Below are 23,133 nucleotides of genomic sequence, written 5' to 3'. Positions count from 1 at the left end.
TAGCTAAGATGGGCAGTATTGAAATTTGATAAATAAATAAAATAAATAAAGCTGTAAAGCCAAAGCTTTCACATGATGCCAGCTCTGGCTTTGGCTTCCTTTGCCTATCAACAGAGTGCGAAAAAATATCTCAAACGCATTTTGCCACCTCGGAGTGGCAACGACATCGGGTGGATTCCCCTCCAAGCGGTAGGATCCTTCTCCTGCTTCCCAGATCCCTCTATTACCTCCACGAGTCTGTCTTGCGGCCGGAGACCTGCCTTGAATGCCGGGGAATCTGGATCCACCGAGCGGATGAACTGGCCAGGCCTGGACTTCTCGCTGTGCAGGTTGAACCCGTAGCCGTTGGGCCCTTTCTTGAGGTGGCAAAGTCGGGGCCCCAAAGGCTCCTTGGCCTGCCCATTCACATCCTGGATTGGGGGGAAAAAGAGAAAAAGGCATTGTTTTTTCTTCTTTGGTAACAATAATGAACCCTGAGGAAGCTCCAAGCAAGACCTGCCCATGCCAAGGGCCAAGAGGACAGAGTAGAAATAGCCTCAATGGGAGGAAACGTCTTGGATAAAATCCCTTGTCCAACCCCATCCTGACAAAATATGTCTGAGGGGCTTACTAAATGGCTGGAGGACAAAATTAGCTAGGCCTGATCAGCTCAACAGCAACTCATCCCTGCGCCTTACATGGAAGAAGAACCCCAAGATAAAAAGGCAGAGGCTGCTTCCCTGAGCAAAACGGGGAAATTTAAGAGAAGGCATTTTTGATCCATCAGAGTAAGGAGAGAGGCCTCCCTTCACTAGGCCAGTTTATTTACAGGCACAGACCAAACTTCCACAGAACAATGAAATGCATAGAAAAACTGAACTATGAAACGCTACGTATGTTTGCCTTGTACCAGCGGTGGGATTCTACCGGTTCGTACTTATTCGCTAGAACCGGTTGTTAACATTCTAAGTACTTTGGAGAACCGGTTGTTAGAAGAAATTACTGGGCTAATCCTGTAAGGAAGTCAGGAAGGAAACATTCTGGGGTTGCTTACAGAAACTGCCTCTCCATTAACCCTTATTACATTCTTGGCAGGAATAGACTTCCTGTCTCAGGAACCTCTCTGGAGTTTTTTCCCCCTCCTTTGCTGGTACTTTGCTTGTGTGGAGGGACCATTCAAAGTTACAATGGCACTGAAAAAAGTGACTTATGACTGTTTTTCACACTTACGAGTGTTGCAGCATCCCCAGTCTTGAGAGGCCAGGTGAGGAGAAGTGTGCTTCGATGTGAGTGATGTTGAGTTGGCCACGCCCAGCCAGTCACGTGACCACCAAGCCTTGCCCACCAACTAAGCCACGCCCACAGAACCAGTTGTTAAAAAAATTGAATCCCACCCCTGCCTTGTACCATGAAAAGCAGTATGCCAAATTTTGTTTATCCTGCAACAGCCGTCACAACTAAACACCACTTAGCAACTTGTTTGATTCTGCAGATTTATCCGTTAGTAAGACGGAGGCCTCTTCTTCCATAGAGCAGCCACAGCGATCAGCAAGGATTCAGAGCTCCCAGCATGGGACCACCAACCCTTCAGCAAAAAGCCTCCATGGGGATTAAGGGGCTCCCTTGGCCTAGAGGGGATCTGGTCTAGAGCAGGGGTCTTCAGCCTTGGCAACTTCAAACCTGGCAGACTTCCGTTGAATTCTGCCAGGCTTAAAGTTGCCACGGTTGGAGACCTCTGCTCTAGATGGCTCTTCCAGTACTGCTACGGGTGGAGCACTGAACCCAGGAAGCATAAATGTTTTGCGAGGAGCAGAGAGGAACAGAAATGGGTCTTTGGAAACAAGGACTTTGCCCACTCTGGGTCTCCACTCTTTGGGGGGGGGGCAGGTCTCCTCCTCCCACCCTGCAGTGAGCAAAGAGACACCTGGAAGGTTTATGTGTTGCTCTAAGTCATCCTTGGTGAAATCCTAGGCAACACTCTGCAGGTTACTCAGTGTAGCTTTCTCCCACATTCATTCAGACTACAGTTTACAATAGGATTAAAATGTAGTTTAAAAAAAAACGAAGAAAATATCTAAAGTTCCCCCTACAAGAAAAGCAAGAAAAATAGAAAATCCACACCCACTGCAAAAGCTAACATACTGTGTGCTTCTTGGCCTGACAGAAAAGAGGAGGCCAGGTCTCAGCCATCAGTCTTAATTATCTAAGTGTCAGACATACAGATTACACCCACACATGAAGATTCAATTAAACTGATTTATTGCCTAAAAGCTCTGGGTAGAAATCTTCTCAACCAAAGTCAGCCCCTGCTTAGAGTTAAATAAAAGTCAGTGGCATTCAAGGGGGAGCTGGACTTAGTTTGCTTGTGGCTACATAGCATTCAAGTCTGAACCCGAGGAGGAAGACAAACAGCTGACAGGGAGTGGGAGTGTGGCTCAGTTGGCTGTGGAGGAAACTGGGGAAGGGCAAAGTCCGGATGGGCAGAGCAGGGCAGAGGTAGAGCAAGGGAGAGGGAGTTCAGAGGAAGACCCAGGCCCGCCCCCTCTTCATCCTAGGGCACGTGGGGAGGAATGGAGAAGAGAGCAACGTGGGTTGCCTGGCTTACGGGGGAGGAAAGGGCCCGGATTCCCTTCATTAGGCACAGCTGGGTAGAGAGTTTAAAAGACATGCAGGCTGAGTGCGGCAGCCACTGGGAGCAAACATGAGTTTATCTTGTGTTGGCTTTGCTTATCTGTGTTCCTGGCATCCTCCCAACCATGTTGAGTTATTGCCATGCCTTCACGTCTGGAATTCTTGTTCCTGCCCTGCCAAACTAGTTACCTCATTTTTCCTTGATTGGACTTATAGTTACAGTTTTTGTTGACCATGTTTTGGACTTGAATCTCTGCAGCCAAAGGCTCTTCCTGGGAGAGTTTTTCTCCAGCCCAGAAGGTAACCAAGACATTTGGGACAAAGTTGGAGCTAATAAAGGGACTCCTACTGATTATCTGACTGTGTTGCCTTTGTGCCACGCCTCTTTGGGTCATCACACTACATAGATATTCCAGGCTGACCCCCTTTTCACTCTCCTACACTAAGTCTGAAAAATAAATAATGTAAAACTAAGATTTGACCAGCTCAGGAGCAGCACCAGCCCAACTTGGTAGGTCTCAAAAAGCTCAGCTGGCTCAGCCTGGTTGGGATTTAGAGAGAAGACCACCAGGAGATTCCAGGACTGGCAAGTTGAAACAACATCACAAAAGAACATGGATCTGCCCATGAAGATACCAGGAGTTAATGCAGGCTGAAAGAGGACAACAGGCTAAAAAGATACCACTAAGGAAGCCGATCTTTCTGGGCCAGTTGGAACTTGGAGATAAGGTCATTCATAGAACATAGAATAACAGACTTGGAAGGGACTTCAGAGGTTTTATAGTCCAACCCCTGCTCAAGTACGAGACCCTATATCATTTCAGACAAATTGTTTTCAAAGCCTCCGGCAATTTCTGAAAGCAAGCAATTCCACTGGTTGATTGTTCTCACTGTTAGGAAATTTCTCCTTAGTTCTAGGCTGCTTCTCTATTTGGATAGTTTCCAACCAATTCATACACTTTCTGCCACAAGGACAGCATAAGGAGGCTCCTCCTAAGCCATCCATGACCAGAAAATGCTTCCTGCCGTCCCTCCCCTGGCCCGGCTCCCAGGAAACACCGTCCCCTCCAGCTGATCTGACATCCTTCAGGCCATCCTGTCAAGCCAACTGCTGGGCCTGGAGCTATTACCTTTAAAAGCAAGGCCATGCTGCAAGATTGGTTTGGCAGAATGAAGGTCTGCCCACCTGAGACTATACACTTGTCTCAACAAGCATGGACATTTTGAAAAGAGTGTGCATGGCATTCTGGGAAGTACACCCCAAAAGGACAGCGCCAGAAACCTCACAGCACCAGAAAGCTCAGAAAACAGTGCCAAGAGACTCAAGCCAGACTTCCCCCTTTAAGAAAAGCAAGATGCATCAGCTGAAAGAGAAAACTCAGAGCAGCCTGCTCAAGGCTGCTACAAAAGTTGTTACCACAGAAATCATTGAGATAAGGGGAATCAGGCTAAAAAATAAACTCTCCAAGGTAAACCAAGAAACTCCCCCGATTAAACCCCAAGGACAGGAAAAACAGAAGACCTGGGACCAGGATTAACCCAGGAAAACAAAACCCAGAGCAATCAGAAACACATCAAAACCCCTCAAGCTGCAGAGCTTCAAAGGGGAATGAAGCATAAAAGGCTGAGAGTCACACTTTCAAGGTGCTTGCAAGCCAGGAATGCTGGAGCTGTGTCACTTTTTGCTTCTTGCCTTCCTACATTAAAAGAAATCCACTTTCTGGCAGCTGGCTTCTGCATCCATTTCTTCTCAGTGTCTGTGGTGTGTCCCAGCTGGGAACGAACCCAGAAAATTTCTTCCAACAACATATTGGGGTCTCTACTCTGCCACCCAGATCAGGTCTCTTTTAGTATACAAATTTGTTCTCATTCCATATTATTCCTATTTTCTAGGACTCAGGATTAGATTTTCTGAATATATTTCTTTCAGAGTTTCAAACCGGGACTGGCAAAGACCCAGGATAGAAGAATAGAGAGCTTGCAGTAAGAAGAGACAGGGGCACCTAAGATAGTTTTGCTAATGCCTGATAGTGGGAAAGGTCAGGGAGTTCCAAAACAAAACCTTTTTTTGACATTGATTATACAAAGGCTTTGGGTGCCTTTCATGCAAAAATTCTGAATCAGAAGAAGCAGAAATTGGGATGAAACCACTGGGAAAACTTCAGCAGGCTCAGAGATGCTGACGATGCCACTTGGCTGCCTGGAAGCGAGGGAGAAGTCAGCTGTCTCCTTAAGGATGAAAAATAGGGTACCAAAGCCGGCCTGTAGCTCAGTATTTAAAAAGCCCTGAGCTTCTCTCAACAGGCAATGCCAACTTGATGGAAATGGACAGAGAGGAAGTTGAACAAGTGGCAGATTTTGTCTTCCTGGGGTGAAAACTTCCCTGGGGCGGCTAATGGAATAAGGAGAAGTCTCTTACTTGGGAGAAAGACTTTGGCCAGTCTGGACAAATACTAAAGTGCAGAAGCCTCAGACTGCAACCAAAGTAGTTGTTGTCCGAGCCAAGATTTTCCAAGCTGTAAAGCCTGGCTGTGGAAGCCAGAGCCTCAGAAAAGCTGACAAGGGGAGAAGGAAGGCACGGAGCTGTGACGCTGGAGAAAATGGCTGAGACCACCTTGGACGATCAGAAGGCCAAATCATCTGAGGCAGGACAAAATTTTCAAAATTGGTTCTTGCTAGAAGGATAAAGTTGAAACTGAAGTACTTTGCAGGCACAATGCAAACACTGGAGTCAGCGGAGAAGACCTGATGCCTGCAAACATTGAAACAAAGGGCTGGCAGAGGACAAGATGATACAACAGCCATGATACCCACGAAGACACGTAGAGTCCAAAGCAACTGAGCACTAATGACCAACCGAATTGCTATTCCAACTCAGCGGCCTTCGGGCTCTTTCCCCTTAGCTCATTCAAATATCATAAAACCCTCAAGGCTCAAGCCAGCCAGGTGGCTTCTTTCTGGAAAGAGGCACGAGGTTTGAATATAAGCCGGGGGTGGAGGGGTGGCTGTGGAGGGATGTACTTTGTCCACACAGAATTCCTCCTATTCAAACGTCTTCAGATTGCAGAAAGTAGCTAAATTTGGGAGATTTGCCTCTCTTAAAGCACATTATGTCAGGATATTGTTCTATACAAGCGAAAATTCAGGCAAGTACCTCAAAGGCAGGGGTGTCAAAGGCCTGTGGGCCGAATCTGGCCCGCAGGGTGCTCAAATCTAGCCCACAGGGCTGGCCTGGAAATAGTAAAGGATCAGCCTGTGGTGCCTCTGGAGCCAAAACTGGGTGTGGGGGGGCTGTACATGGCCCCCACCGCCCCATTTTGGCCAGCAAAGTGCTGCAGGAGGCCACCCAGGCCAAAAATGGGGCGTGGGGGGGACCACACATGGTCCCCCGTGTCCTGTTTCAGCCGGCAGGAGGCATCCGTCCCATTCCACCCCCCCGCCCCATGCCAGCCCATGGAGGAGAATACAGTGCTGATCTGGCCCTCGAAGAAATCCAGTTTGACACCCCTGCTCTGAGGCATTGCTCCAAGCGCTCAGCAGCAGCCTTCCTGCAGCACAGGCTGTTTCTTCAAGGAAGATAAATGCCCCCCACCCCACAAAACCCCTCTGACCTGGGCCGTTGCTGGAAACCAAAACCTCTAACCAAGGGCTCCTACTAAGCAACAGGTCCATTGTAAATGGTCCGCAGCCAGGTTCAAATTAGCCCCAGATAGTTGTGGAAAAATAAAGAGCTACATGAAAGCAGGAACTGAGGCACAGTAACAACAAGGGTGCAAACTGAGAAGAAGAAAAAACCCTGCTGTAGCAAAGATGAAAAGGCAACCAAGTTAATTTTCATGTTTATTTGTCTTGCATAAAATGTTGTTTATTTTAAACCCTATTTCCCCTTCTTTCTTTTTTTTTAGACAGGATCATGTTGGGTGCCTTAAGCAGGTCAGAAGAAAAAAAGGGGCAGCTCACAAAAGCTTCTGTTTTTAATACAATTGGTTAATCAGAAAAGGTGTGCCCCTCCTGGGTACTTTTAACCTGCCAGAAAGGAAAGCAAATGCCAAGCAGCTTCTTCCTCTTGTCCCTTTGGAACTGCAAACGTCAATATCGTTTACCTGGGAAAGGCAGAAAAAGCCCAACAAGCGCTGAATATGCTTGCGGAGCTTGCATTTCTCCCTTTCTCCGTTTTTTTTCCCCACAGGCATTTTGCCTATAGCCTTTATCCCCCACTCTGACATGTGATTTCTTCTTTTAAGTGAAGTCTGGTGTATTTGTTTCCATAGCCCTTCGCTGTTATTTTTATAACATCTCAAGATAGATTTAATTTTGTTTTCTATTATCCAGTGTTGTGTCATCTGCACATTTGATCTCTCCACCTCCGAGTCATTACAAAAAGTGTTGAAAACTGCACCTGACTTACATCCTCTGAAGCCTAAAGAGGACTCAGGCTGAGCCAATTCCAGGTACAATTTTCCAGCCCACTTAATTGCTATGTCATCCAGCTCAGATTCAACTAGCTTGTCAGTCAAAATAGATGAAAGACTGAAATCAAGATATTTTATGCTTATATTATTCCCACAACCTATTTTGGAAGTTACCTAATCCGAACATGAAAAGAGAAGAGTTGATCTTAAAAACCCAGGCTGACCTCTAATTAGTCACCTAATTATCTGGGTCCTTACAGTCAATTTCTCTATGATCTACTCTAGAATCTTTCCAGGTATTGGTTATCCATTGAAACCTCCTTTAAAGAAAAGAGGCAACCTAGGCCCACCTTTAGTCATTCAAGAGCCCTTAAAGGGTTAACAGACTTTCAGCAAATTCCTTCTGCATCCTAAGAAACAATCGACCTTTTCCTGGAGATTGAGCTCACGTGAAGAAAGTGTTCCCTGGCCATATTGCCATTCGTTTCACTTTTCAAACTTGCCACTTCATTCCATACTTCGTAACTGCAACACATCTTGTTGGAATCTGCACCTACATTTTCTTGCTTCTTCTCCCCCCCCCCTGCCCTCCCCACAAAAGACCCTGCAATGCAGATGGTCCTGAGTAGGACTGCTGGTGGAAAAACTACCCCCCACATGCTCTGGGGGGACCAACCTTCCATTTCTTACATGGCCTCCCTCAAAGACTGAAAACTTCCTTGTCAAAGACGAATGCTCCAACTCAGAGCAAGGCTTCAGACAAGCCTCTGTCCTTTTTTCCCTTAATTGAAGAGAATTTGTCCTACTAGATTAATTCTGTCTGGCAAGCATCTTTCTAACTGGCTAAAAGGCTGAGAATGCTACTGGCACCAAATAAATTGCTTAAGGACATATGAGCTTTCTCCTACCTTGGCAGAGTGATTTGTGGGGGATGCTCCGACTGGAAGGGTTGGCTTTGCACTTTGGGTGTTGGACATAATTCAGAACAGGCAGAAGTGAAGATTTAAGGAGGAGAAAAGAAAGGAAGGAAGGAAGGAAGGAAGGGGCTTCTGGAGTCTGGAAAGCTGGAGCCAGTGGCTTTTGTTTACTGCCTGCAGTGGGATAAACTTATTTTGCCACAAGATGTTTTGAGGGACATTTTGGTAGGATTTCCTTTGATTTTTAGACAGTGGGATCCTACACCCAATCTCAAAGACATCTTGTTTCTGGCTCTGTTAATTAGTGCCAGGCAGAGAAATTGCCCTGCATTTGTTCCTAATATTTTTCATTTAATTTGATGAAAGAGAACCTGATGTCAAACGTGAAAAGGAAAAGATGGTTTGGGTGACACGATCTGGGATTTCTGCACTTAGCAATGAGGTAGACAGCGGCTGGGTTTGTGTGTCTGGAGGTTCCCCCCTTCACGGTTTCCAAAAGCCCCAAGGAAAGTTGAGGTGCGGGGGGGGGGGGCCTCCCAGGAGGCCTTTTCTAGAAAATGGTACTCTCTATGGCTGCTACTAATGCTACAGAAGAGGAGCAGACTCTGATTTTCTCCTGGACAATGGGTACATTTTGGAATTGGCATCCTTCAGTCTCAAGAGACGACTGTAGCGTGCTCTGAAAAGAGGTCCTAAAAGAGCATCTAGTGTGGCTAAAGAGGCCAATTCGAGAGTGGCAATCCCTTCCACACTGAGGACAGATACAGCCTGTCTCCTGTGCAGCCCCTGGATTTCACTGGTTCCGGGACTGCCTCTTGGCCTCAGCCGGGCTGCATCCTTAGCCTCCAGGCTGAGCGATCGGAGGTCAAGGTTTCCCAGCTGTTGAGGTCTTCCCAAGGCAGATATCCTTATATGGCAGCTGGGGTCTCCCTCTCGGGTGCTTTCCCTGCCCTAATTCTCCATGCAGGAGGTCTTTCGGACCCCTCAACCATCCTCACAACATGCCCAAGCCAGCGTAGACATCGCTGTTTCAATAGTGCATACTGGCTAGGAATTCCAGCACGTTCCAAGACTGTGCTGTTTGGAACTTGGTCATGCCAGGTGATGCCAAGAATACATTTAGCACTTTGGAAAAAGTCAAAGGAAGAAAACTTCAGAGCCATTGTTTGCCAAACTTCTTTCCCCATAATTTTGGTGGAGAATTTTGTTTAAATTAAATGATCAGTTTAAAAAAAATTCACTCAGGGAGACATCCTCCAAAAGAAAACTAAAATCCATTTTCTGCTATTTCTCCCTGTCCAATATTTGGACTGGAAGGTGATTTACTTGTCTATGCAGCTGTTGGGCAGTTGAAGCGCCACTTCCAGAGGTTCTGCGTTCCAGATTCCCAAATCTGTGCTAGTTGTGTGTTGTGTAAGCTGCCACTCCTCACGTCCACTAGGTCCAGAATGCCTTCTAGATCTGATTGCTGCAATGTCTGCTCTCCTCAATAAAATGGAAAGGCTTCTTCCGTACAGGGCAGCCAAGTTGGAGCCATCCAGCTAGCGCAAGAGCCATGCCCTACGAAGCCTTCTGGCTAGGCCCTACAGGAATGGGCCTCTTTGGAAGCCACTTGCCCAGGATGATTGCTGGTGGCCCCGCTATTCTGCAGCACAGACACACCTGCAGCACGAGATCACAAAGTTGGTTTCAGACAATCCATTTGTCCCCCAAGAGAAAAGCCACCATGCGAACAGGGAGATCTTACCTTGCTTTTGCCCTGTCAGGCTCGCAGACACACTCACAGCCTGACAAATACCAGCAAAGGATTTCTTGCTGCCATCCCACCAGCCTGACCTGTCTTAATCACATTGGAGGCCGGGTGTAAAGCTCCAGATTTACACTTGTAAAATGTCTGGCTCTGGAATCCAGCCAACATTGTTGACAGTTCCTGTTCCTGCCACCCTCGACTCCTGACTGAAAGCTGAGGGATGACAGCCAGGAGATAATCCCATGGCGAGATAGCGGAGTGAGCTCACCCCCGCCTCCCGGTTGGTTGGCCCCAGATGGGTCACCCATTCACTGCTCGAGCTTCTTCTTGGCAGCAAGGGCCCCAGAGGGGAAGGGCCAAGAGCTCTTGACGGGTGAGTTGGGGCTCTGGGTATCAGCAGGATCTTTGTGCCCGCTCCCACAAAACCCACTTCAGGGTGGAGCTAATCTTTAAAGCAGCATTTTTGAACCTTGGCAACCTTAAGATGGGGTGGACTTCAACTCCCAGGTCCACCTACCTTAAAGCTGTCAAGAATGAACAAGCCTGCTACAAAGCATCCCTCGAGACTAGAGTTGATCCGATTTCAGGAAGAACCCGAGGAGTGAGCCGGAAAAGCCACCCTCGTGGCTGTTCCACACTTCATCCCCCTTGGTAGTTCTGGAGGGACCACCTGTCTAGGTGTGCTGCATCCTGTTCGAGCCAAGCAAAGATCCTTTCTATTGGTCTAGGGTCAGGATTTAAGTCCTGCAGCTTTTTAAAAACCATTTTGTATTTGTTCAAATCAGGAGGTACCCAGAAAACCCTGCAGTTATAAAGTGGAGAGCAAATCTGTAAAATAAAATGATAAATAAAACCATGGAATGCTGCTGCAATGGGACTCTTCTACTCAACCAGACCATTTGTTTCAGGGCCAAATTGCTATTTCTAAATATTTCCCTACAACCCAGGGAGGCAGTTTATAGCCTCCCCCAATCAGCCAGCCAGTTTCTCCTCTGAGCAAAACCACTGAAAACCCGAAAGACCATTTCCTCTTAGGTTGTGGTATCAAAACTCAGAAAAGCCGTAATATAAACTCTAAAATAGGTGCAGACACGTTTTTAAAAAATCATTTTCTTCCACTCACTCAGTGAGCCCCCCCCTGTCCTGGTCTCCCCACCCCAAAAGCTACAAAGGCCCTTTCCCCCTCCTGCAAAACACCTAGGCAGCTGTGGGGGGAGCAGCCCTTTTGCTGCGCTGGGGTTCCCCCCCCCTGCCCCATAGGAGAGCGTCCCCAGAGAGAGGCCCTCCATCTGCAAGGGGGTCCCGGAGAAAAGCCTCACCATTGGATCCTGCCGACCACATAAAGCCGAGACGGGCTGATCCCCCAGGTTGGTGAGCAGGACCAAGGAGCCGGCTCTGACAACTCGCCTTCTTTGGCACCCTGCGCGCCTCAGGCGGAGAAAATAAAACAATAACCACCCCTGGTGACATCTCTCCTCCTTCCTGGAAGAGCGGGTGGTAGCAGGTAAACAATCCAATTATGCAGCTTGTGTTGAATGACTCCCTAGCCAGGAAGCTGGGCGGGCAGCTGGCTGGGACACCTGCATTTCTACTCCGCTTCCGCTCTGCAGTGGGAGCCTGGCACAGCCAAGGGCAGGGGCCCTTCAGGCTTTCCAGGCCCTGCCACGGCCCCCTTCCTCTGGGAAGAGTTTTGTGGAAGGCAGGGTTTTGACCACCCTCTCCCCTCTCCTCACTTTGGTTCTGTGGAGAGGGAGAAACTGCCTCCCCCCCCACCCCCAACTCAAGGGTTCTTCTGCAGCCACAGAGCAAGGAGCCCCCGATCTACTCAGCCTCAGCTGAGTAAACCGAAAGCGGGGAGGCCTGGGCAGGTGGAGAGCTGCCCAAGGCTCCTTAACCGGATCAAGTGACCACAACACAGCTCGGTTGCATCCACCCTGGGTCAAAAGGTGCCCGGTTGGGGTGGGAAGGGCATCACGACTCACTTGCAATCTGAGGATCTCACCGCAAGGCAACTTGACCTCCGTGGAGGGCCCCTGTGGCCCCTGGATCCCTTGGGGAGAAGCTCTACTTTGGCAGAATATTTTTCATCTCTGGTGTCAAAGATACAATTGTTCCTGAAGTTTGACAAAGCTTAAAGTTCCCTTGAAGAGCCTGGGAGGGGGTACGGACGTGGCCCTGGCCCAAATATTCTGCCCTTACCTTGGCAATGCATGCATTTTTAAATTACTTTCTTTTCCTGTTTATTTAAGTATTTGTAGCAGCAAAGTTCACAGCAATCAAACAATATGGAAAATAAAAAAGCATCAATAAAATCAATACAATTGACAAGAAAAGTAAAATCACTGTCCTCACACCCACTAACCACACAGTTTCCAGGCAGGACAGGAAGTTTGTCCTAGGCTAAAAATGGTTCCCCATCCCAAGCCTCTGGTGTCACTCATTTCTCTTCTGGCATTTGGTCCTCGGACATTCAGCTCACTGGGGCCCAAGTCAGCATCTTCCTCCTCTCTTGGGCAACTACTGTAGGGGGAGATATTCGCATACTGAGGGGGGGGGAAGCGGGGGGGGGGGAGAAGCCATGGAGGGACATCTCTCCTTTCTTTCTCTTCCAAAGATACATTTCTCTTCATCCAAAGCAAACAACAAACGCAAAGTAAAGGAGTGGGAGATTCAATCCAAAAAGAGATCACTTTGGCGGAAAAACAAATCTGGTCACGTTGCCAGCTTCAAAAGCCAACATAAAAATTTATGCCACCAGATAAAGACTGAATGCACCAATTATCACATTAAACAAGAGGAAAACCTTCTATGCACCAATTCCACCCGCACTTTCTACAATTTTGTAAACAACAAACTAAAAGACTCAAGGTTCATCCCACCCCTGAAAAGACCTAATGGTAAAGACTGCAACGACGGCACCATTAAAGCCAACCTCTTTAACATATTCTTTGGCTCCGTATTTGTAAACGACAATGGATCAAGCCCAGTACTTCCTAGTCGAACCACAGACAACTACAATGATCTAATAAATATCGATTTTACAGAAGACATCGTTGAAAAAGCACTATGCAATCTAAAACCATCCCTATCTATTGGACTGGACGGGATATGTGCCTACTTCTTAAAAAAGCTACCCACTGCCATAGCCGAACCTCTAAGCATAATCTTTGAAAAATCTTTCAGGACCAGCTCCTTGCCAAAACCATGGTCACAAGCCCCATCTTCAAAAAGGGAGACCCCAGCCTGGTTGAAAATTACAAACCAATCTCTTTATGCTGCGTCACCTGTAAAGTCATGGAATCAATTATTAACCAATCCATCATCCTCCACTTAGAGACAAACAACCTACTCTGTAATAAACAATTTGGTATCAGAAAAAAACTATCCTGTAATCTGCAACTCTGAACACTGCAAAAACATATGGACTACACAACTCGATCAGGGCAAAGCAATAGACGCAATCTACATAGACTTCTGTAAAGCCTTTGATTCAGTGGTACATGACAAACTACTCCTAAAACTAAAATCTTATGGCATCTCTGGACACCTGCATAACTGGATAGAAGCATTCCTATCAAACAGACAACAAATGGTCAAAATTGGGAGTGCCCTATCAAATTCTGTACCTGTCAACAGTGGTGTCCCCCAAGGCAGTGTTCTAGGACCAACTCTCTTCATACTCTACATAAATGACCTCTGTGATCATATAAAGAGCAACTGCGTTCTTTTCGCTGATGATGTAAAGCTGTTCAATACCACAGACAATACTGCTACCCTTCAAAAAGACCTTGACTATGTATCAGAATGGTCAAACAAATGGCAACTTCAAATCTCAACAAATAAATGCTCTGTCTTACATATTGGCAAAAAATAAATCAGAAAATAAAATACAGGCTGAATAGTCAAGACCTTGTTGATGACCCAAACTCTGTCAAGGATCTTGGAGTTCTCATCTCTAATGATCTAAGTGATCTATGTGCTAGAGCCCACTGTAACTACATAGCCAAAAAGACGTTAAGAGTTGTTAATCTAATCTTACATAGCTTTTTCTCTGGTAATATTACACTAATAACTAGAGCATACAAAACATTTGCTAGACCAATACTCGAATACAGTTCATCAGTCTGGAACCCACATTACACATCTGATATTAACACAGTTGAGAAAGTCCAGAAATATTTAACAAGAAGAGTCCTCCACTCCTCTACTCGTTGCAGAAGACCTTATGCCACCAGACTTGAAATTCTAGACCTGGAAAACTCAGAACTACGCCGCCTTTGGTCCGATCTAAGTATAGTATATAAAATCATACATTGCAGTGTCCTACCTGTCAATGAATACTTCAGCTTCAACCATAACAATACAAGAGCACACAATAGATACAAACTCAAGGTTAATCGTGCCAAACTTGATTGCAGGAAATACGACTTCAGCAACAGAGTGGTCGATGTCTGGAATCCTTTACCTGACTCTGTGGTTTCTTCCCCAAACCCCAAAAACTTTAACCTTAGACTGTCTACTATTGCCCTCACCCCTTTCCTAAGAGGTCTGCAGGGGGCCTGCATAAGCACACCAATGTGCCTACCGTTCCTGTCCTATTGCTTCTTTTATTTTATTTTTATTTTTCTTATATGTATCCATGTATTCATAACTATGTTTATACTTATATCTATTATCTTGTCAGCAGTTGACAAACCAAATAAAGAAATAAAATAAATTCTCAGCCATCCAGATCAGGGTTGTCCCAAAGATGCTTTAGAAGCTTCTTGGATGAGAAGCAAAACGTCTTAAAAAAAACAAAACAGAAAGTCCAGTTGCCTCTTGAAAAAGCACCTTTGGGATATAGGGGTGTGTGTGTGTGTGTTGAAGCCCCCCAGAAGATGCAAAGGGCCAAGGGGAGCTTCCTTTAGCTGCACTCACGCTTTATAAGACACGGTTGAACTCTAAGAATCCTCCCTCCCCTCCCTCAACCACACCACTCACCTGTTCCCCTTTTAAGGCATCATCACCCTTTTTGCAATCCCATTTTTACAACCCTGGGATAAACATTGGGAAAGGCGCCTCCCAGCAGCCGTTGTGGCCCATCCCAAAGGGGCTGTTGCAATGCTCCCCTTCTCCAGAAGAAGCTTGCCAGCCTGGCTTCTTGGCTGCGTTGTTCAGCCCCGAAGGAGCAGGCGGACGTGGGCAGTGTTGAAAGTAGCAGAGGTTGCCAGGTTGCAAAGAGGCTTCCAGCCACGTATCTAGAGGCCTCCAGATGCAACCCAGGGCAGCCCTCGGTATTGATGGGTCTTCTTTTGTCCAGGGTTACTGGGGGAAAGCAAAATAAAATGGAGTAATGTAATCTAATCTACAGTGGGTGCCAGCATTGCAACCTACGTTACAAATACCTCTGATATCCTCGGAGGGTGGACCTCATTCTAATTTTGCTCGCCCCCATTTTCTCTCCATGAGAGAAAAATATGCAAAGCCTGAAGTTAGGTGAGTCAGAATTGAGAATCTTTACAGGAAAGAAAATATTAGACGTCTTTGCAAGTGGCAGAATAGGGTAGAAAGGTCCTGACATTCGGAAAATCACTGAGTACTATATGCAGGAAGGTCAGAAAACCACTAAATACATAGGAAGCAGCCTTATCCATCAGCCAGCCTTGCAAGGGCGTGGGGAAATCTTAAGCAGAGGGGAAAAGGATCTCCTCAGGAGGAGAGAGGAAGGGTTCAGGAGCCACTGGCCCACGCTCATTTCCACCCCCCAATCTCTGTCTGTCTCCGAGGAGCTGCTTGCAGCAAACATTGCTTTCAGGACTAAGTAGCAGAAAGGGAGTGTATGGGGTAAGCCAACACACACACCCCACCCCCAGGCATGAGATGACAACCTCATTTCCAAGGTGGCCTCTCAATGTGTGCTTAAGTCTGATTAGCTCGGCTTTAAAGTCTTTCTCTGCTCATCAAAAGAGGAAGGTTATTAGCCTACTAGGTGGCCTTAAAAGTGAAAGGCAGAAGTTTCAGACCGCAACTGAACTCACGTTCCTACCTCAGGCAGGTAAATTTAAAAGCAGAGACTCTACAGGAGGGACATTTGCATGTAGGCAGGTGAACAAGCTGGAGAGGCTGCTTTGATCGTGCAGCTGCCGCACCTGCCTGCCGCCTTGATGGACGAGGCCCTGAGTTGATGGGCCTGGCTTTGACTGGGATGCTGCAGCTAATATTTGAAAGTAGATGCTAGATGGAAAATAGTGGCACTTTTTAACATTTTAGGCTGAGTTTTCTATTCAAAACATTTGCCTAGAGCAACTTTTCAACCTGCTGCCTGCAGATACGCTGCTCGGCCACTTCTGTTCAGCCAAGCTAGAGGGTCATGGGCCTTGCATTCCGACTCATCCGGCAGGCAACAGCTGGGAAGGGCTGCTTGATAAGAGACAATAAACATGGAACATTTGAAATCTTCAGCACACCATAAGCAAAGCACCTCCTTTCCCAGTAGAAGCTTCTCCAGACACAAGTCGGGCAGGACCTGCAGGTTGGTTAAAGGAGGCAAGACAGTGGCAGAGCTTCCATTGCAATGAATGCTGTTCTGCGACCATCAGAAAACAATTCGACTGACATTGCAGTGTCACTGCCCATCTCCTGCCTTTCCTCACCATACTTAGGATGTAATTAGGACATAATTAGGACTGCAGAAAAAACAATTACTACCCACCTGCCTTCAATTGAGGACCTGTATACTGCACGCTGTGAAAATATCTCCAGACCCCTCACATCCTAGACAGAAACTGTTTCAACTCCTTCCCTCAAAACGACACTATAGAGCACCGCACACCAGAACAACTAGACACACAAGGACAGTTTTCCCCCAAACGCCATCACTCTGCTAAACAAATAATTCCCTCCACACTGTCCAACTATTTAGAAAGTCTGCACTACTATTACTGTTAATCTTCTCCTCACTCCTTATCACCCATCCCCTCCCACTTGTGACTGTAGGACTGTAACTTGGTCGCTTGTATCCTTCTGATCTATACTGACTGTTTCCTAGTATGATTTGATTGCTTATTGTACCCTATGGTTATTATTAAGTGTTGTACCTTATGATTCTTGATTCTTCGTGAGTGTATCTTTTCTCTTATATACACTGCGAGCATTTGCACCAAGACAAATTCCTTGTGTGTCCAATCACACTTGGCCAATAAAGCATTCTGTTCTGTTCTGTTCTGTTCTGTTCTGTTCTGTTCTGTTCTGTTCTGTTCTGTTCCGTTCCGTTCCGTTCCGTTCCGTTCCGTTCCGTTCCGTTCCGTTCCGTTCCGTTCTATTCTATTCTATTCTATTCTATTCTATTCTATTCTATTCCATTCCATTCCATTCCATTCCATATTGTATTCTATTGTATTCTATTCTATTCCATATTCTATTCTATTCTACTCCATATTCTATTCCATATTCTACTCCATATTCTATTCCATATTCTATTCTATTCTTTGTGGACACCTTGGGTGACCCCGGGGGCCCTTCGGCTGCATTGAAGGGTCTCGAGCCCTTCTGGGGGCTGGGGGCGATAAAGCCAGCAGCGGGCGGGGGGGGCTTCGGCTTCCCCAGAAACCTTCAAAGCTCCCCCCTCCCCCGGTGCATCCATTGCCACCCAAAGCTTCACCGCTTCAAGTTCAAAAGAAAGTGGGGAGGACAATCCAAAGACAGGCCTACGTTTACACAACCTCTGGAGCCAGGCCAAGCCAGGCCATAGTTTGTGGCACAAACCACAACTTGTCTGGTCCATATAATGAGATAAGATGAACCCAAACGAATCCCATTACAGATAAGCTCAGGACATGAATCCAGTTTGACCATTTTTCCATCAGCTTTTCCAGAAATGCTGCTTCTGCCCGATATTATTCTCTTTTTTTTAATAAATGAAATTTTATTTTTAGACAAACACAACATAAAAACATCAAGCCATCTTCCACTTACGTACATACAGTGTGTCGGTTAGTTACAAATTGTTTTGTGCATCCTCTCCATAGTCCTCACTTACAATTACTTGTATATATTCTCATATTATCAATCAAATATTCCTAAATACATTATTATCATTGTTAAGCAATCATTTGACTATGCTATTATTCATTCATGTTATGCGAGATATTTCATATTTTTAAATTGATTTATCTTATAACAATTCATATTATCATCCTAAGTCCATCCCATAATTATCATATGATAATACATCTTTATATATTCTATATAGTTCTATTCTCCTTATATTGTAAAGTCCTACATATTTCATTACTATATTTTATTTTCTAACCATTGATAAAATAAATCCCAAATCTAATAAAATTGTTTATCTTCTTGTTCTCTAATTTCAAATGTCAATTTACTCATTTCAGCACATTCCATTATTTTCTTAATAACTTCCTCCTGCGTTGGTATTTTCTCACTTTTCCAATTTTTAGCAAATACAATCCTAGCCGCTGTTAATACATTTAAAATCAAATGTTTCAATTCCCTACTCTATATTTGAGGTAAAATTCCCAATAAAAATATCTCTGGTTTCAAGTCTATGTGTTCTTTTTTGTCATTTTTTCCAACCATATGTAGATTTTAGTCCAATATCTTTTAGCATCCGCACAAGTCCACCACATATGGTAATATGATCCAGGTATCTGATGACATTTCCAACATTTTTCAGATTTGTTCTTGAACATTCTTGCTATTCTTGCCACCTGTAAAACATCTTATACAAGTTTTCTTTATATGCTGTTGACATTATCATTTTATAATTTTGAGACCACAATTTTTGTCATTTCTCTAAGTCAATCCCATATCCAAAATTTGTGCCCCAAGCAATCATTGTTTCTTTAACTTGTTCATCTTCTAGTTTAATTTCTAATAAATAGCCAAACAGTTTTTTAATCACCTTTTCATCAGTACCTGTCAAAATCTTACCTAAGTCAGTCAGTTTATTATAAAAACCTTCTGTTTTGGAATCTTTATCATATCTAGAACATATTTGTGCATATGAAAACCAATTCATCTTTATACCTTGTTCTTCTAGTTTTTGCATAGATTTAAGTCCAACCTTTTCATTCAATATTTCACCATATCTAGCTGTTTATTCCTTTTTACATGTTATAGGATAACAAAATGCTTCCATAGTCAATAGCCAGACTGGAATTTTCAAATAACATTGCTTTTTAGTCTTCTTCCAGTTTAGTAACAAAGCCTCACGTATATAATGTCTTCTAAAATACCCCTGTGTTTTAGTTCCCTTGTACCATAGGAAGCCATGCCACCCCAACAACAAATCATGTCCTTCTATGTCAACAGTCTAGTATTTCTTAGTGTTATCCATTCCTTAACCCACATCAGTTTTGCAGCTTGATAGGATAACTCCCAATTAGGCAGGCCAAATCCTCCTCTTATTCTAGCTTCTTGCAACAGTTTTAATTTTATTCTCGCTTTCTTTCCCTGCCATATATACTTCAGCACTATTTTATTTAAATCTTCAAAGTAGTCTTTCCCTAGCCTAATTGGAATTGTTTGAAACAGATATAAGATTCTAGGTATATTCATCTTAATTGTTGATATTCTCCCTATCAATAATTGTAGATTTCCCCATTATTATTCTTCATAACACATTTAATTGGGTCAGTTGGGTCGTTTGGTTGTGGTAACTCCTGAAGGGTGTCAGCTGACTAGCACCCCCACCTCCCCTCCCCGTCAAAAACAGACTCTTCCCACCCTCCATTGTTATGTAAGCATATCAGATGGACAGGAGATGGCAGGAGAGGGAGTCGTCTCTCTTTGCTGCCATCTAGGGGTCCCCCAACTCAGTGCAGCCTGAGCCATTTTAAAGGGTCAGCCTTACCAGAGACCAGATGGAAAAAACAACCAGGTGAAGTAACTCTACTTTATTATAAAGCTCCATTGGCAGAATCTTGCAAACCTGTACAATTCTCCCACTGTTTCCTTAAGGGTCCCTTGCCCCACCCACTGGAGAGCTGCCGGCTCTGCCCTCTCTTATCAGACCGTTCCCAGTGCAGCATCTCTCCAGCCCAGCTCCCACGGTCTTTCCCACCTAGCATTTCAGAGGGAGAGAGATGAAAGGTGAGCAGTGCATCACACACTCCCTCCCTGGAGAGGCCAGGTAGCAAAGAGCACAGGTAGCACCGATTGGCTGCAGAGGAGAGGCCTCACCAGCTGCTGGCTGATGAGCTCACAATACCGAGTGGCCTTGCACACTCTTTCCTGGTGCAGAGGCTAAAGGAAAGAGACAGCTTTCGGATTAGTAGGACTATGTGTCCAGCAACGAGATTGTCTGAGTGTTGAAGAGCAGAGGCTACAGCTATTGTGAAGCTCCCGGATCGAGCTGGTCTCACTGACAGCTTGCTTGGGCAACCCTGTTGTTTCTTTCTCCCTGCAGAAAAAAAAGATGCTTTGAGCAAGAGAAGGCAGCTTTGTAAGCCCAAGGCTAGATAATCCGTGCAAGGCAGTTCCCACTCCAAGTCAGCTCAAGTACCAAGTACCAAGTCAGCTCAATGGTCTTTTGTAATTTCTATCACACACTGGGACACTGCACACCGTCACAACCACACACAGCTGGCTCCTCTCCCCTGGCAAGTGTTAACAAAGTATTTCCCAGGCCTTCAGTCCAGCACGTTTGTGAGGCACCACAAATATTTTCAGCCTGCCTCAGAGAATTCTTCCAAACCTGCAGAAAACAGGAAATGATTCAACTGGTTGGATTATAACAGAGCTCTGAGCTTTCCCAACTCAAAATATGCACTTCTGCAGTGTGCTAAGAAGCGGGAACAGGCAGAAAAGCCTATTTAAACTTGTATTTGCAAAATTAATATCCAAAGGGACACCTTTCAGATTGTCATTAAGATTCATGCTTAGGTTTTACTACAAATTTATTTCAAGTTTAATTAGAATTTGTTTTTCAAGTACAAGAGTTCACAGTGCTCTGCAAACTAAGGAGCAGCTGCATTGGCTGCTGACGATAATACCCAACCAACAATCGGCTTTGTTAACCCTGCGTTGCAGTATGTTGTCTGAACCCAGCCCTTCTCATTGGGATTCTTTGAGAATTAAGGCAAAATAACTGTAGTTTTGTTATAGTTTTCTCCCAAAATCACACTGTCAATGATCTGTATGATGACAAATTCTATAAGTCTAGCTTTGGGGGCTTCTGGAGCACCTGTGGACCACACCCAGCCTGCCAGCCCATGCCTCTTTTGTGGACTTCCTCCCAGAATTCTCAGCAATGGCTGCATCAACTGAGGAATTCTGGGAGCTGAAGGTCCCACATCTCAAGGTTGCCAAGATAAGGGAAATTCAGCAATAAACATGCTGGTACCACCCAGATGCATCATCCACTTTAGTTCCACAATTTCAGCAATTGTTGGTGGGGAAACTGGCATAACCACTGAGGCAGCATACAAGTACACATAACAAAGAAATAAATATATTCCAGATACGAAACTATACCAAGAAATAATCCCAAAGCATCTTAGAAAAAAGCATCAGCAAAGCAGGCCTATTTTGCTGCTTGGATGTCATGCTTGACTCCAAGGAGATTTTATTGTTTAGCATAATTTTAAAACGGTACCTAGAACATGGAATAACAGAATGGGAAGGGACCCTGGAGGTCTTCTAATCTGTTCCCCTGCTTGAGCAGGAGATCCGTATAGGGAGTCTGCTTTTCTCTCCATTTCTGTTTGGATCTGCGTAAATTAATAGGATGAGAGAGACGGGGGAATGAGAGTGCAGATAAAGGAGGGGGAATGGGCCGGCAAGAACAAGAACCGCTACTGTGAAGATGCTTTTATTCAACAGTACAAAGGATAAAAATAATTATAATTATTAATTAATAATTACGTTTCTGATATTTTTGAGAAATACCAATTCCAATCTAGGAATTATCCAAATAACATGGGTCCAGCAAGGTGCTTTTTTTGCAAACGCACAATTGATATAGACAAAATAATTATTGTAAAATAGATTTACTCTGTTACGGTGTTAGAATTGCAGAGGCGCAGTGCAGTACTGCAGTCTCCTTCTGCTGACTGCCAGTTGTCTGCAATTTGCCAGATCGAATCTCACCGGCTCAAGGTTGACTCAGCCTTCCATCCTTCCGAGGTGGGTAAAATGAGGACCCAGATTGTTGGGGGCAAGAGGCTGACTCTGTAAACTGCTTAGAGAGGGCTATAAAAGCACTGTGAAGCAGTATATAAGTCTAATAGCCGTTGCTATACCACCTAATGCTCCAATAACTGTAAGAATGACTTTGTAAGATCTTTTTTTTTATTATAAGAAGGACTTTGTAAGATCATCTACCTATTTGATCCCTAGATCTCTACATTTTGTAATTTTTTTTTCTAATTCTGTACCCCTGGCTTTATTGTCTCTCTGGATTTGCCAAATCTACAAAAATATTATTTCCTTTTCAATTATGTATGTATTAAATTTGTTTGCTGTCCATAGAGGAAACTCTGGGTGGCTCACAAAGCTCAGAAGCCAATAAGACATTCAAGCAATAAATGATCATCATAATCCTTGGATGTAATCCCCAAATGGATGCAATGCCCCAAGCCCCCTCCATTGTTGCATCTATAGTGTTGTGTTCCTGATGGCAATCAATTTGTATGCCAAAGTCCCCTAAAATGTTAACATCCTCATTTGCAATAATTTTTTCAATGTTGTGTTCATACCACATTTGGGAAAGTTGAGAACTGAGAGGTTTTGTATAGATTTCAAGGGATCATAGTGGTTGGTAGGTAGGTTGGTTTAATTGATTCACCTTCACACCTGGGGTCAATCTGAGCAATTTCTTGCATTCACTAGCCACACCATCCATGGTTTCATCCAACTTCCCTTATAAATGTTGCATTGCCTTTTGATACATGTTGAATCCTTGCTTGCATCGTGTTTGTTTCAGTGCTTGTTTTCCGCTGCAAAGAGGAACCTCTGTTTTCTTCTTGATAGTGCCAGCTTGCAACCATTCCGGGTCCCGCCCACTTTATTTTCAATTTCTTTTATGTATTGGCCATGTAATGTAATTATTTCCTCCATGTTTTTTTTCTTCAATTGTTTTACTGTCAGTAAACCATGACCTCCAATATTTCATGCTACATGTAGTCGATCAACTTCACCATGGATGCTGTGTATGATGACATACTAGCATCAGTTTTGGGTTTTCCTGTTTAAACTGTTTGATTCAAGCTGTATCCAGTTTTCTCCATCAGCAGTGTATCTTATTACAGGACTGGTACACCCATTATTCATGGCTACAGAGTAATTGCATTTCCACCGTTTAACTTTCAGTGTAGAATTTTTTTAATATTCTAAATGTTTTTATCTTCACTATGTAAGATGTTTTCTGATCCAAGTATTCCTAGATATTTGTAGCTTTTTTCCGTGGGCAATTGCATCATTTTGATCATTTTTTCCTTTC

General features: G+C 44.7%; 1 protein-coding gene across 2 annotated transcripts in view; it reads right to left on the bottom strand.

Moving 5' to 3' along the window:
• The window catches only part of NHERF2 (NHERF family PDZ scaffold protein 2), an 80,825-nt gene that overhangs the window by 18,085 nt on the left and 39,607 nt on the right, over nt 1–23,133 (bottom strand). For both annotated transcript variants that reach the window (XM_087912568.1, XM_026704029.2), the window contains exon 3: nt 228–410. In XM_087912568.1, the coding sequence (XP_087768694.1) occupies nt 228–410 (183 nt within the window). The remainder of the gene's footprint in view (nt 1–227; nt 411–23,133) is intronic.

This window comes from Pseudonaja textilis, chromosome 14 (genome assembly GCF_049901715.1).
Source record: "Pseudonaja textilis isolate UNSWEBS1 chromosome 14, rPseTex1.2, whole genome shotgun sequence".
In the NCBI taxonomy this organism is placed as follows: domain Eukaryota; kingdom Metazoa; phylum Chordata; class Lepidosauria; order Squamata; family Elapidae; genus Pseudonaja; species Pseudonaja textilis.
The sequence above is the reverse complement of the archived record's forward strand: the minus strand, read 5'-3'. Positions and strand labels throughout refer to the sequence as shown.